Here is a 17,102-nt window from a genome sequence, read left to right as displayed (position 1 = left end):
TATATATATATATAGCTAGAAGCTAATTCTTTGCTTTGAAAGACAAGCTTTTACTAAATTTTTGTGAAAGTCTTATTTTGACTATACTCATATTTTTCATTATTCAGAAACAACGTTGTGTCGTCAGTTTATACCTCCAGTGTAAACAGGCGCCACAATTTGTTATTTTAATAAGAATTAGTTGAGAATGACAAAATCCCAGGTTCTGTCTAGACTGCTTTGATGGTAGTTGCTATGTGTGTGGCGACTGCGTAGTAGCTGCAAATGACAGGTTCGAGGAAGACATTCTGACGGTAAGGGTGGGGTATGCTTCTGCTTTAATGGGTGTACTGATTTGTACATAATTAGGGTTGGTGCACTAAATGAGTGCACTATAAGGACGAGAGTCTAGCATTCATTGTCTGGCTATGAGACTTTTTTTTATTGGTAGACGATAATGCTCCTCCCCACCGTGAACTTTTCTTCCCATTAAAATGAGCATGGGTTCTCGTAGAATATATCTAGCTAGCAAGCATCCTAATGAGTGAATGGGGAAGCAACTCCTGAAACCTAGTAGAGCGAGGTTGCAGAGCTGAGTTGCCCTAAGAAGATAGACATGTTGTGATAAAGATAAATATTCTGGAAATACTTTTTTTTTCTCTGAACCTTGGTGGTGCTGTAGAAACTTCAAACTGGGAAGTGTGGCTTGTCGTGGGATCGTAACAGAATGGTTCCGGTTTGCAGCTTGATCTTTTATAACAAAATTCACTTTCCTTATTAGTTTACGAGTTTTGATTTAATTACTTGCAAAATAATTTGTTTATTCCATCCTGGTAGCTCAATAATTATCTCAAGTTACAGCAATGCCACTTTTTTAGTTTTTAAGTTCAGCAATACAATTTTTTGTTTAGTCTCTAGTTTCAGCAAGACTGTTTATTACTTAGTATTTTGTTACCTCTAACTGTTTGCTAGTTAGTCTTTAGTTTCGCAAAGACTGTTTATTAGTTTTTCTTTAGTTTCATAAAACAATTTATTTTCATTCTTTAGTTTTAGCAAGACTGTTTACTTTTAGACTATTTTCTGTTTAGTCTTTAGTTTCAGTTACATTATTTACTGTTTATTCTTCAGTTTTAGCAAACATATTTACTGTTTAGTCCTTAGTTTCAGCGAAACTATTTACCGTTTAGTCTTTATATTCAATAAAGGAATTATTTATTTAATCTCTAGTTTCAGCATAACTATTCATTGGTTTGTCTTTATTTATGTAACATTTTAAATATAATAAATTTTATATTTAACTAGCTGGAGTATGGGTGAAAAAGTAACTCGTTTGTAACAAAGGATAGGAAATTGTGCTTCTATTTTGTTCTGAACGTAATAAGCATTAAAAGTTGCAATAAAAATACATACAGTTAACAATACTACAAATAAAGACATACTGTTTATAAGAATTCTATAAATATGAAATTAGATGGGGGGGTCCAACCTCTCCCCTTTCATGACCTTCCTCATGTCGTCCTGTATCGCTGTGTCAAGTTAGGTGCTGACTGATCAAGAAATGAGGAAACGTATGAGGAACAGATGGCTGAAGGATGCGAACAAACAGATAAAAACATAGCTTTATGTTAAAGAGCTGTGCTTTATTTCGTATCTTTATCTTTGTTTATCGTGTGCTCTTTAAATTATATGAACCTATGAGTGAAAGCAAAAAAGATAATATTATAATATGTGACCCACACTACATCTGCATTATCCAGTGCCGACGAGGCCTTTTGTTGCATATCCTGGTTAAACAGGCCGGCTGGGAAACGACAGATATAGAAGTGGTATATACCCTATACATGTCATCAAATTTCAAATACTTTACTTGATTTTGTACCATTACATTTGTTTCTTGTGTGCTGTTTTTAAAGAGCTGGTTTTTATTTCATACCTTTGACCTTGTTTGTTGTGTGTGTTTTCCAGTCTTAAAACAGTTGAACATTATTTTGTAGTAAACAACTGTCTTCTTTCACACTTAACAGAGAGAATTTTTTTACAGGATTGAAACCAGTTGTGATGAACATAAGGTAATAATCCTGACTAATATACCTAAATGTGTAATATGTTAGACCTATAGTTTCCACTCATTAGCAAAGGAATTATGGTGTCAGTACATATCCATCAGTAAAGAATACATAATGTAAAGTGTTACACCTGCAGCAAAGACTCATTAGTAAGTGATATGTAATGTAAAGTGTTACATTGCAGCACAGACCATTCAATAAGGGATATATGTAATAAAGTGTTAAACCTGTAATTCCGACTCATTAACAAAGGAATTATAATGTAAACCTGCAGTACAGGCCTATTAGTAAGGGATGTTTAATGTAAAGTGTTAAACCTGCATTACAGACTCATTAGCAAGAAATGTATAGTGTAAAATGTTAAATCTGCAGTACAGGCCTATTAATAAGAGATGTATAATGTAAAGTGTTAAACTTGCAGTACAGACTCATTGGCAAAAGATATATAGTGTAAAGTCTTAAACCTGTAGTACAGGCCTATTAGTACGGGATCTATTAGGTCGTTAAGAAATTAATGTCGCTATTTTTTTAGATGAAAAAATCCGAAAACCTTATATATCAAAACAAAATATTTAGTAAATAAAATAGTCTCCATTCTTACCGATGATGCTTTTCCATCTTACAGTCAGACTGTTAATGTTCTGATTAAAGAAATCACTTGGCTTTGAAGCAAAAATCATGTCGATATCCTCTTTAACAACTTCCACATTTGCATACGTTTTTCCATTAAAATGGTGTTGCAGCGAACGAAAAAGATAGTAACCCGATGGTGCCATATCTGGAGAATATGATGGGTGGGGTAGAACTCCCCAACCCAACTCTATAATCTTGAGTTGTGTCAAACGTACCACATGTGGGCATGCATTGTCGTGAAGAAGAAGAACACCTTTCCGATTGACAATTGAAGGGCGTTTCTGATGAAGGCTAGATTTAAACGTTCCAGTTGCTGACTATAGATCTCTGCCTTCACAGTTCCTTGTGAATTGGAGTTCGAAATGAATTACTCCTTTAATGTTCCACCAAATGCAAAGCATCAGTTTCTGTGGATGGAGTCAAGGTTTTGGGGTCGAAAGTAGTTTTGTCTAGGACTGAGCCATTATTTTTGGCGTTTGATATTCGCATAGAGAATCCATTTTTCATCACCGATGCAAATTCCGTCCAAAAATGGTTCACGCGCATTACGCACCAGAAGAGACAAAGCAACGTTCACACGTTGAAAACGATGATCATCAGAGAGTTCGTGAAGCACCCAAACACCTTCTTTATGGAGTTTTCCATATTCCTTACATGTTTACGTATTGTTTCATGAGAGACATGCAATTTCAGGGCCATTTCACGAGTGTGTTGCCTTGAGTTAGACTCGACAAGCGTCTTCAGAGCATCAATATCAATTTCAACCTGTCGGCCCCTGCCATCACAGTTTTTGAGGCTAAAGTCACCTGAAAGAAATTTGCTGAACCATCCTTGACACTTACGGATGTTCAGAATATTTCATAAACTTCTTTGTGGCTACAGAGATGTTGTTTCCCTTCTTGTGTTCAAACAGCATTACATGCCTAATGTGTGTCTCGTCGTGTGCCATCACTATAAGGAATTAGAGTGTACTAAACTTTACACATTATATAGGCTACACTAACGTGATGTACGATTTTTGGGGTGTGGTTAATGAAAGTGTTCCAAAACCGACATTAATTTGTTGACGACGTAATATAATGTAAAATGTTAAACCTGCAGTACAAACTCATTAGCGATAGATATATAGTGTAAAATGTTAAACCTGCAGTACAGACTCGTTAGTAAGAGATGTAAAATGTTAGTGTTAAACCTGCATTACTGACTCATTTGTAAGAGATGTATAATTTGAGTTTTAAACTTGCATTATAGACTCATTAGCAATAAATGTAGAGTGTAAAATGTTAAAATTGCAACACAAACTATCTAATAATGGATATATAATAAAGTGTTAAACCTGCAACCCAAACTAGTTAATAAGGGATGTATAATAAAGTGTTAAACCTGCATTACAGACGCATTATTAAGAAATGTATAATAAAGTGTTAAACCTACAGAACAGGTTCGTTAGTAAGAAATGCATAGTAAAGTGTTAAGCCTACAGTACAGACTCATTGGTAAGATATGTATGATAAAGTGTTAAACCTACAGTACAAACTCATTAGTAAAATATTTATAATGTTAGTGTTAAACCTGCATTACAGGCTCGTTAGTAAGAGATGTAAAATGTTAGTGTTAAACCTGCATTACTGACTCATTTGTAAGAGATGTATAATTTGAGTTTTAAACTTGCATTACAGACTCATTAGCAATAAATGTATAGTATAAAATGTTAAAATTGCAACACAAACAATCTAATAATGGATATATAATAAAGTGTTAAACCTGCAACCCAAACTAGTTAATAAGGGATGTATAATAAAGTGTTAAACCTGCATTACAGACGCATTATTAAGAAATGTATAATAAAGTGTTAAACCTACAGAACAAGTTCGTTAGTAAGAAATGCATAGTAAAGTGTTAAGCCTACAGTACAGACTCATTGGTAAGATATGTATGATAAAGTGTTAAACCTACAGTACAAACTCATTAGTAAAATATTTATAATGTTAATGTTAAACCTGCATTACAGGCTCATTAGCAAGAAATGTAGAGTGTAAAATGTTAAACCTGTAAAACAGACTATTTAACAAGGGATGTATAATAAAGTGTTAAACCTACAGTACAGACTCGTTAGTAAGAGATGTATAATGTTAGTGTTAAACCTGCATTACAGACTCATTAGAAAGATATGTATAGTGTAAAATGTTAAACCTGCAACACAAAGTATTTGATAATCGATGTATAATAAAGTGTTAAACCTGCATTACAGACTCATTAGCAAGAAATGTAGAGTGTAAAATGATAAACCTGTAAAACAGACTATTTAACAAGGGATGTATAATGAAGTGTTAAACCTACAGTACAGACTCGTTAGTAAGAGATGTAAAATGTTAGTGTTAAACCTGCATTACAGACTCATTAGCAAGATATGTATAGTGTAAAATGTTAAATCTGCAGAAGAGACTCGTTAGTAAGAGATGTATAATAATGTTAAACCTACAGTACAGACTCATTAGTAAAAGATGCATAATGTTAGTGTTAAAGCTGCAGTACAAACTCATTAGCAAGATATATATATATATAGTGTAAAATGTTAAACCTGGAGCACAAACTATTTAATAAGGGATGTATACTAAATTGTGGAATATTTAAGACAAATTCACTTCGAAAGGTCGTATAATGTAATGTGTTAAATTTGTAGTATCCACTCATTAATAATGGATGTACAGTGTAAAGGAGTAAACCTGCAGTAGAGACTCATTAGCAAGTTCTAATTGTGCAGTACCCACCATTAGTCATGGATGTATAAATATATATAAGTTAAACTGCTTTACCCTTTCACTAGTAAAATATCTTTATTGGTGTTAAAACTTCATTATCTACACTTTTGCAACGGATTTATTCGATTAAAGTGTTAAAGACACGTTACCTACTGTTTACTGATGAATATATAAGTGTAAAATCTACTTTACCTACACTTTAGTATTATATTTCTAAAGTTTTAAGGTTGTATTATTAACTCATTAGTAATATATGTATATAAGGAATGTCGCATGTAGTTTAACCCAAGCGTTTTACTCTCCTATATACTTTGACTTACTAGTTACTGCAATGGATCGTATGCATTTTTACATAGAAATTGAATGAATTCACTACTGTTTTTTTTCGAACTTCTTTACATTAAGTCTGGACACCAGTTACTCAGTATGATGCAATGTGTGGACACCACCCGATGGTGAACTATATCCAAACAAGTCGGTAATTTCAGGGTTAAAATAAATGTGGGAACAACGAGCATCTCGTACAAAAATAGAATACAACTATTCTGCCACCTAGCGGCATCCTACTAGTACCTTAGATACGTTCTGCTGAAGAATGACTAAAATATCAGTAATATGCGTTCAAAATGGTTCAGTGCCTATTAGTTTCCATCAACAATAAAAGTTTTGAAATGTATTTTGCTAAAATACACGCTAGTATTACACAATGGATTAGCAGTAGGGAGAGATTCATTAGGCATAAAATACCCTGTAATATAGATATGTATATCACGGAGACAACACTTAGTTTATTGATCTAAAAAACATGACCAAATAACCGAGGTATGAGATTGCGGGTAAACTATGTACACAGAATACGTTTCACACCTCAACCACTGCTTCTAGGAAGTTTCCAAAAAGTGTTAGTAGCTTGTTGTTTAGAATTTTCACGAAAAGCTACACAAGGGTTATCTGAGCATAGCTGTCCTTAATTTTTAACTAATAGACTAAAGGAATTACAACTACTCAACAGCACCCACCACCAATTCTTGGAATACTCCTATCTAACCGAATAGTGGGATTTGACTAACACTATTATAGCACACCTACAATCTCAAAGTCTAGAATGCGTGTTTTGAAGCGTTGAGAATCGAGCCTTGAATCCTTGGTTTCCCGTTAACTACTAAGCCAATTTCGGCCAATATTTATACCTGTATATTGGTCAAGAATCTAGCCACTACCGCCAAACTAACTCTTGCTGGCTTTGATACTTAGTAATGAATAGCATGTCTCTGAAACGATAAGAATAACGTTTCACAAAAAGGAAATATAATTTGAAAAATTCAAAATACCTATGTATTATCAAGCTGTTTAACAATCACGTGAGCCAGGTTTCCACCTCTCCTCTGCCACATCGTCTCTCGAGGTTAAGCAGTTTAACAGTGCTATACGTACCATTTTTCCACCTCTTTTTTGTCGCATGAACCAGTTTTCCCAGCTCTTCTCCGCCACATGTTCTTTTCAGACTTGCTTGTGTTTCTAGTTTAGTGTTATATCTATTTGTAAACCAAGCATCACATAAAGATAGAACAACTCTAGAAAATAATGAAGTTCCATATAGTTTAGTAACTCTTACGAATACTGTTTTTGAAGTTTTTATTCAAGGAAGACAGAACTACTCGTGCAATTCATTTAGCTATTAGTGTGTTTTGGGATAATCAGTTGACGTGATTTCTGTTTCTTGGCAGAGAACCGTCGTGGAGAAGACTTATACTAGTAGTCACATCATGAAGTTTTACATCGTTGTAAAAGAGCCTTTTACTGAACTTGGGAAATTTAATCATTCTTTCCCCAACCAAGCCACGCACCGTTCTCGTACCACGTGAGCTAACACTAGGACGTGCTACTGGTCCATGCTACATGGTTGTGTACGAAGAGGTGATGTAATACAAATAATCGTTCTCTAAACCCTTTGGTGTCATCGACAACGTAGTGGCCAATATTCTAACAGTTTGGTTCCTGTGATAAGGTGAATACGATTATGACGTCATCCCTAAACATTTGTGAGAAATTCTGCTTGTGCTATCTAGGTGTTCAAGTTTGATGAAGGCTCAATGTGGTTTCAACGGTGTTTTCTTCTCCAAGGTAGGTTTTCAAGACTTTTTACGTTATTACCTCTGATCTGTCCAAAACGTCATTATACTATCCCAAAAACTTATAATATATCACCTATCCCAACAGCGTTTCGTTATTCTATATCATCTATCCCAAACACTGTATAATATTTAACATATCCCAAAAGCGTTTCGGTATTATATCATCTATCTCAAACACTTTATAACATGTAACATATCCGAAAATAGTTCCATTATATAATTTCTCTATCTAAAACAATATAATATATCACCTATCCCAAAAGCTTTATATTATACTTTTCATTATTTCCCAAACGTTTCGTTATAACCTATCATATACCCCATATATATAATGTGTTATCTCTCTCAAACGTGTCTATCCTGATTTCCAAAAAAGATGTATTTTTGAGCAGTTAACTGCACAGTCTTGTGTTCATAATTGGGAATCCTGATTTTCAATAGGATGTATTTTCAACAGCCGTACAATAATGTGTTGATTAAACGTGTTAAAATTGGAATTTTAGTTTCCATTAAATGTAATTTGAACAAGTATACAGTATTGTGCTGATGGAGCATCCTAATATGGGGATCTTGATTTTTCTTCATAAAGACATATTGTGAACAACCGTATAGTAATGCCGTATAGTTGATGGAACTTCTTAAGATTGTAATTCTGATTTCCATAAAGATATATTATGAAAGCATAAAAGACTGCTATAACTCTGTACACAGAAATATTCTTAATTCAACTAAAACATAGAGAGGCAACATTATTTTTATACAACACATTAAGAGTACATTCTTATATCGTAATTCTCTACAAGCTAAATGTGTTTCGTATTTCCTTCACATTCACCAATAACGACTTCTAAAGTTTTGTGGAAAAAAAGAGAAACTTGATCGTTCAGTGCATCACGCAGAATGTTTCTGAAAAGTAGAAGATCAGACCGGGTGAGATTAAACCTTTAATTCTACTTAGCAGAAAGAAGATTTAGTCAATTAATTTAACAATCGTATCTCGACTATACATATATTGAGGACGAAAATGTACAGGACTTTTGTTCGTTTTGTTGCATCAGTCGAATTATAAACCTAGAAATCCGTTTACTACCATTGCATGTATTTTATCATCATCGGGTATAATTATAAGAAAAATTATCAATTTTTCTTGCAAGATAATATAAGGCCAGGTGGCATTTTTTATCTCCTAAAAAAGACAATTTGCTATTCTCTTCCAAACAATAACTTATCTTTATCTTTCTCATCCCCCGGTGGGACAGCGATAAACTAAATACGGGTGCGACTCCGCGCGATGGATATAGCAGATACTCCAATGTATCTTTCCTAAAAATAATTTTTCATATCTTCAAAATGTTTATGCTTTTTATTTTTCTAACACAATAGCTTTGTTATATTTCCCAAACAATAACAATGACATTTTTAAATTTCCTAAACAGTAACGTTTGAAAACCTTTCAAACAATAATGTTCTTTTTTTCCTAAATAAAAAAGTTAATTTTATTTATTACAGGACATGAAGTTTGTTTTATTTAGCCAAATTAATAATATTTGTTTTATCTTTTAATCTAAAAAGATATGGTTGTTTTTGTCTGAATATCTTCATTCGACATCAATTCCAATTTGTTCTAGGGTCGGCCGCTTGGGTATTTTGTATTAGACAAGAATTTCTACACTTGGGTGGCTGACCCTGGCAACAATCCTAAAGTGTGAGCATGTTCGTTAACGGAGATTCGAACTCGCGATCCTCACATTGCGAGTCGAGCGTCCTAACACCACCAGGCCATGCAAGCATATTTGTATCTCAAAATAGAATGTTAAATACAAAAATATCTAATGACTCTCCATATAGAATTAATTATTTTAAAGTGTAAATTATCGATTTGAATTTAAAAAATTGAATAGTTTGTAGATGTTCATTAATAACTCATTTGTAAAGAACCAGCAATTATTTTGTCATTAAATTGGAGAAAGGATTATTGTGAATAAATAATTATATAAAACCTGGATGCTCAGTGTATGATAATCTACGAAGTGTCAGAGAAATGAGCAGCCTTCCGAGCTGAACTCTTCAACCATGCCATACAATACCAGGAGAAACTAATTACAGCTTGCTTGATTTCATATATAGATGTGATAATTATCAACTTGATAATTGTTCAGAAAGTTCTTAGATTTCAGAAGCAAGTAATGTGATTAGAAAACCATATACTGAGGGCGTGTTCTTCAGATTATATGCGTTGTTAAACGCTTAGAATATCAAAAAGAAAATGGTGGCTGTAGGGTAAAATGGAAAAAAAAACACTAACAAACTTCAGTAATAAAAGATTTCTTTTAAATACAAAGGCACATTTGTAAGTTTTAGTTGCAGAAGTATATTATCAGTTATCAGCTTACGTAATGAGTTTGATTTCTTATGGTAGTACTTTAAAGAAGAGAGCAGTTTCGTGTTCACACAGAACTACATTAGAAAAAAAATAATGGATAATACTAGAGCTAAATAATGTGGGATATTAATACAAGCTTTTGGATACATAGTAAAACAGTGTTTCGAGGATATATTTTAGACACATATATATGATGTTTGGAAAACACGTAGATTTAAAAAATACGAAACCCTAAACCCGAGCGCTTTCGAAAGGTGGTCCTTTTTTCATCATGGACAAACTAAGTATGATGTTGAGAGTATCCTATAGATTTAAATTAACAGCTTGGTTCACATTATCGTCTAATACCCACATGTACCACGTAAAATCATCAACCATACACACTTCTATATCTGTCACATAATGCTATACAGTGTTGAATAGTTGCCTTCTCTCAAGTCTATCACCACTAAATTAGATGCAGCTAGCACAGATAGCCTTCGAATAGCTATAAGTTTCAGGGAAAGTTTCGTTGGAAATGATAAATTAAAAAAGAAACTGAAGAATTAAATCGAGATGAAAAGCAGCCAAGTGGTTACTTTGGAAAGATATAATGTAAAAGTAGATCAGTGATTTATGTAAATAACACAAAACTTAATACCGCATGACTTGTAAAAAGTATAAATACCAAAAACAAAAGTCTTGTTAATAACTCCTAAAGACGATGTACAAGTGGTCGAAACATGTAAAGTGTTTATACGCCTTTGACGGTTTAAATAAACATCTTTTAAATTATGTAAATATCAAATGTTGTATTTTAATTATTTTTAGATCCTCTAAAGACAGCTGCATTTCAAATACTTATATGTATGAAGAAAAATCCTCTTAAGACTGAGTAAGAAATAAAGTATTTTAAATACGACTATGTGTGAGGAGAAATAATCTGAATACGTATGAAGCTAGAAATTTTAAATATATGTATGTATGAAGAGAAGTCCCTTTAAGACATGTGATTATAAAGAGAATCGCTTAAGTACGCCTACATACGTGTGAGTATAAAATAAAGCTTTTAAATAAGTCTGTGTATAAACAGAAATCATCTAAACACGTTTGATTATGAATAAAAGCATTTTAAATATACTTGTGTATGAATAGGAGTATTTTAAGTACGTATAATTACAAAAGTTGATCCTTTCAAATACGTGTATATATGAATAATCCTCTAAAAGCATTTGAGTATGAGGAGAAAAATTTTAACTACGCCTGTATATGAATAAAAATCGTCTAAAACATGTGAGTATGAGGAGAAAAAATTTAACTACGCCTATATATGAATAAAAATCGTCTAAAACATGTGAGTATGAACTATATGAAGAGAAACCATCTGAAGCCGCATAATTGTAAAGAGAAGCATGCTAAATACACATATTCACGAAGAAGAATCTTCTAAATAGGTATAAAATTAACCCTTTTAAGTACGTGTAAGCATGAAGAGGAATCTTCTAAAGAAGTGTGAGTGCGAAACGAAGAATTATAAGTACGTCTACGTGTAAAGGGGAATCTTTTAAATACATGTGGGTATGAAGTTAAACATTTTAAATTATGAAGCGAAGCATTTAAATGCTTGTGTATGAAGAAGAATCCTCTAAACAAGTGTGAGTGTGAAGTGAAACATTTTATATACGTCTATACATGAAGAGAAATCCTCTAAAGACATGTGATTGTGAAATGAAGAATTTTAAAAACGTATATGTATAAAGACTAATCCTCTGAGGAATAATGATTGTGAAGTAAAGTATTTTATATATACGCCTATGTATGAAGTAAATCCTCTAAAGAAGTGTGAGTGTGAAGTGAAACATTTTATATACGTCTATACATGAAGAGAAATCCTCTAAAGACGTGTGATTGTGAAATGAAGAATTTTAAATACGTATATGTATAAAGACTAATCCTCTAAGGAATAATGATTGTGAAGTGAAGTATTTTTTAAATACGTCTATGTATGAAGTAAATCCTCTAAAGACTTATGATTGTGAAGTGAGGCATTTTAAGTAAAGTATTTTATATACGTCTATGTATGAAGTAAATCCTCTAGACTTATAATTGTGAAGTGAAGCATTTTAAGTATAGTATTTTATATACGTCTATGTATGAAGTAAATCCTCTAGACTTATAATTGTGGGGTGAAGCATTTTAAATATAGTATTTTACATACGTCTATGTATGAAGTAAATCATCTAAAGACTTATGATTGTGAAGTGAGGCATTTTAAGTAAAGTATTTTATATACGTCTATGTATGAAGTAAATGATTGTGAAGTGAAGTATTTTAAGTACTTCTATATATATAAACATAAATCCTGTAAAGACGTGTGAGTATAACGTTGTTGTTGTTGTTTGTTATTAAGCACAAAGTTACACAAAGGGATACCTGTGCTCTGCCCACCACGGGTATCGAAACCCGGTTTTCACAGTATAAGTCTGCAGACATACCGCTGTGCTACTGGGGGGTGTGTATAACGTTAAATCTCAAAGTGGATAGTCTTTACTTTAATAAAACTCAAGAAGATACCCTCTCCACTCACCGTATTTATTTCACTAACTTTTAAAGTTGGTTTTGTTTGGAGGTCAGGGAATTTCACAAGAAATATATATATGTTACGTTTTACATGAAAAGTTTTCAATATTATCTTTTATTGTGAAATTAGTTTTAATTTCCCAAAAAAATTAATTGAAATCTGTTAGAAATATGCACTCGGGCAGTAAAAAAATGATAAATTAAATAGCACTAGTGAAAATGAGGAAATGAATAAAGTGAGAATCGCGTTTTTGTAGCAATGGGACGCTAACCATGAATTCTCGGATTCACAACTCAGCCTAACCATTTTCATGCTTTACCAAGCTGTAAATATATTTGTTTCGTCCTTTGCACTTTATTAACCATTTTCAAATTTCATCTCGCTGTAAATATATTTTTCTGCCTCGAGTTTCTTCATAACCATTTTCACTTTATACCATGGTACATTTGTTTCTTCTTAACTGTATTAACCAAGCTGTTAATACATTTGATCCTACCTTGTTTTTATCTTTAACCATGTTCAGATATTACCATACTGTAAATACATTTATATATTTCTTATTTTCCTTCGTAACCATTTTCAAATATTGACTTGTTGTAAATACATTTCTTTCTTCCTTGTTTTCTCCTTAACCATTTTCAGATATTACAATGTTGTACATGCACATGTTTCTTCTTCACATGATATTGTGTTGAATTCTTAGTTTTATTTTTAGTTAACTTCAGATGTAGTTGAATTAATTACCTAGTATTTGTACAAACACGTATAAGTACTGTATTATTTAGACTTAGTAACCTTGACCTTTTTAAGAGAACGATGCTCATAAAGGTGGTTGTATGTATGATTTTAATAAAGATGTCAAATTCCCTTAGTTTCCTATTGCTGAAATTAAACTACAGAGACGAAATGAGAGTTTCTTGATGCAGCTTGTTAGCTCGATGTCCACGTGAATAGTTGCACGTGTTATTAGGAGTTCTTGATTAGTTCTGCGAAGCTGTTTACTTCGTGAAGAAAACGGGGCGCAATCAGAAGTGGTGTTTCTGAATATTTGTCAAGTTTAATTCGCGCGAATAATAACAGCATTAGCTATGTGTCCTATCTGTGAATCGCAACTGATTCTAGAAATATGAATTGAACATCACACATCTGCGTTTCAGGACTTACTGTCTTTTCTTTAGTAAGGACAAGGTTTAATCCTGGAAGGGGGAGGCGGAATTCGTTTTTTTAGCTTTGTGTAAGGAATAAGGCTACGAAGACAATCTGGACAGTAACAGTAAAGATTTGTTTAGTTATTCATGGATGATTAAGGTTACGAAGACAATCTGGACAGTAACAGTAAAGACCTGTTTAGTTATTCATGGAAGATTAAGATTATGAATATAATTTGGACTACAAGAGTAAGGGATTGTTTAGTTCTTTATAAATGAATAATGTTATGCAATCTAGACTGTAAGAATAAGGGGGATGTTCTCATGAAAGATATAATAACGATACGAGCTGGGGTTGTTTAGTTTCTTATGAATGTATAAGGTTACGAAGAGAATTTGGAATGTAAGAGCAAGGGAAGTAGTTATTTCATTTTTGAGAAAACAAAGTCGTGAAAGCAGTATGGACAATAAGAGTGAGATACGTTTAGTTCTTTTACGAAGGAATAAGGTCACGAAAACAACACATATAAGAAATACAAGCAAGAGTATTATTGAGTTCCTTAATATATATGGTCACGAAACCATGAAGTTATTTATTTTTTCGACGACCGCACAGATTTTTGTATTTTAGTCATAGGTTTCTCATCTCGCGGTTAAAAACGGACAAATTTTATTATTTCGAACAACGTGCAACCGATAATTGAATTTCCAGCTTTCTGAGTTCAGCGTGATAGGTCTTCTTTAAAGAAATGAAAAACGGAGTTCTTGACGTTATCACCACAACGTGATTTCACGGTAAGCCACGTCTTTATCAAAGCTATTTTGTTTAATTACTCCTCTCAAACTGTATATTACAAGAGAGAGAGGTTTATTTATTTGAGCTTATCTTTGAAAGCAGTCAGACTTGTTTATGTTTTCATAAGGTTTCATTTGGTGATTCAAAAAGGTCTTTTCTGAGCTGGGCATAGCCAAACTAGTAGGCTTGTCTTACTGTGAATACGAAACTCAGTGGTTCGCATCCTGTTGGCGTAGTATCCCGTTTTGCACTTTGGAGCCTTGGGTGCGCTATAAGAGTTACGGTCAAATCCTATTATTCGATTACTGTAGCCCGAGAGTTGGCAGTGGATGCTGTTGACTATCTGCCTTCCCTCTTGTTCCTCAGTTCAAAGTTATGGACAGCTGGTGCAGACGGCTCTTGTTTAGTTTTGCAAGAATATTTGGCACAAACAAACAAACTCTCAGGTAACCTAATGCCAGATCCTAAAGTTATCTTTCGTGCACGTTATTTGTTCATCTGATAAATGTAAGGTTGATTTTCCTACTACTGGCCTTCGACTTTATATAATAACAAGATAAGTCGTTACGATTCATCTTGTAACTCCTGAACACAAGATAAATCAAGTGACACCTCTTCTCTTCCTGAAAACTAACTGACTCCTCTACCCTTCCTGAATACCAAATGACTCCTCTATTTCTCCTGGAAACCGAAGTGATTCTACAAAACTTGAACTTAGGCTGTTGTTAGTTTACGTACAAAACCATGAATATCATTCTTATTGAACAGTTAATGATCAACTCCCAAAAGTAATCTCACTCAACTGATTTTTTTATCATACCCAGTGATACAAGCTGAATAAATCAATTTCAAATAACGTCTTGTCTTTTCTACCACAAAGAGCATAAAACAAGAAACAGAATTCAGCAAAAGCTTATAAAAAGATATCAAACAAAGACTGTATCAACTAAAATTAACGAAACATTATTTGAAAAACAAAGTTTTAATTTTAAAAAATAAGGGCTAATGTTAATTATTCTTTTTTTAAGTCATTTTTATTTATACTAACCCTGACATCTAAGTCGTTTGATTTGTTCTCGTTATTCAACCTTTCATTGTTTTAAAACCTAAATAGAGTAGTGTTACTGTTAAGTACACATCATAAACAAATTCCTGAAAGATACAAAAAGTAACTTTATTTTGCTCATTCATCGTTTAGTTTTGTAACTAAATTATTTGTTATTTTATTGGTAAGTGAATTACTTCTTCCTGTGCGAAATAATTATCACTCTTGTTTATAGTGTTTTATCTCTCTAAAAACCCGAGAAGATATAGCACGAAAAGAAATAGTTAATCAAGAACTTCCTACTTTCTTGTAAGGAAAATGTTACAGAGAAGTGATCTAGTACAGTAATCAACGAACAGAGCCCTCTACAAAAGTAGGCTTTACTTCGACACGCTTTAACCATAAAGTTCAAGCTACGACAAAACTCTTCTTAACTACATTAGTCGGATGTTGTGAAACAGTAACGTTCGCTACCGTTGTATTAAACACACAACACCTAAACAATTTGACAACCATTACTGTATTCTAAAATTGAAAATTCCTAATCTTCTGTTCCGTTAAATAGAAAAATCCTGCAGTTAGTGTAAACTGAAGCATGTGATGGAGAAACGATAGTTACACATTATCAAACATTTTCTGAAAAATAGATTGTACTTTTGTTTTGATATATGTAGAGTACTTCATTTATAATATAGATTGTAAATTTGTTTTAATATTAGATGAATATTCAATAGATTGAGATTTTGTTTTGATATAATTTCAGCACATCAGTTGAAATATAGATGATATAGTTGATTTGATATGAGATTAATATTCGATCTGGAAAATAGTTTGTGATTTTGTTTTGATATGAGCTGAACATTCAGTAGGTTGTAGATTTGTTTTGGTACGAGCTGAACATTCAATAGGTTGTAGATTTGTTTTGATATGAGCTGAACATTCAATATGTTGTAGATTTGTTTTGATATGAGATGAACATTCAATACGTTGTAGATTTGTTTTGGTATGAGATGAACATTCAATACGTTGTAGATTTGTTTTGGTATGAGATCAACATTCAATAGGTTGTAGATTTGTTTTGATATGAGATGAACATTCAATAGGTTGTAGATTTGTTTTGGTATGTGCTGAACATTCAATACGTTGTAGATTTGTTTTGGTATGAGATCAACATTCAATACGTTGTAGATTTGTTTTGGTATGAGATGAACATTCAATAAGTTGTAGATTTGTTTTTGTATGAGATGAACATTCAATAAGTTGTAGATTTGTTTTGGTATGAGATGAACATTCAATAGGTTGTAGATTTGTTTTGGTATGAGATGAACATTCAATAGGTTGTAGATTTGTTTTGGTATGAGATGAACATTCAATAGGTTGTAGATTTGTTTTGGTATGAGATGAACATTCAATAGGTTGTAGATTTGTTTTGGTATGAGATGAACATTCAATAGGTTGTAGATTTGTTTTGGTATGAGATGAACATTCAATAGGTTGTATAATTGAACAGAGTTGTTTAAACATTTGTTTAACAACAAGTAAAAGCTTGGACTGGTCTATTCTTTCATTGGAGGTGTGTCTGTGGGCCAGACTAG

The 17,102-nt window shown here is 32.8% G+C and overlaps 1 protein-coding gene across 3 annotated transcripts in view; it reads left to right on the top strand.

The window, feature by feature from the left end:
- Positions 1-17,102, top strand: part of LOC106470999 (neuropilin and tolloid-like protein 1) — a 169,922-nt gene that overhangs the window by 58,314 nt on the left and 94,506 nt on the right. For 2 of the 3 annotated variants that reach the window (XM_022400480.1, XM_022400477.1), the window contains exon 2: positions 7,168-7,564. The exons of the other annotated variant lie outside the window; for it this stretch is intronic. In XM_022400480.1, the coding sequence (XP_022256188.1) occupies positions 7,534-7,564 (31 nt within the window). In that variant the 5' untranslated portion in view covers positions 7,168-7,533. The remainder of the gene's footprint in view (positions 1-7,167; positions 7,565-17,102) is intronic. 3 annotated transcript variants of the gene reach the window in all.

The sequence above is a fragment of the Limulus polyphemus genome, unplaced genomic scaffold, assembly GCF_000517525.1.
Source record: "Limulus polyphemus unplaced genomic scaffold, Limulus_polyphemus-2.1.2 Scaffold109, whole genome shotgun sequence".
Taxonomy (NCBI): Eukaryota; Metazoa; Arthropoda; class Merostomata; order Xiphosura; family Limulidae; genus Limulus; species Limulus polyphemus.
This window is presented reverse-complemented; position numbering and strand designations above follow the sequence as displayed.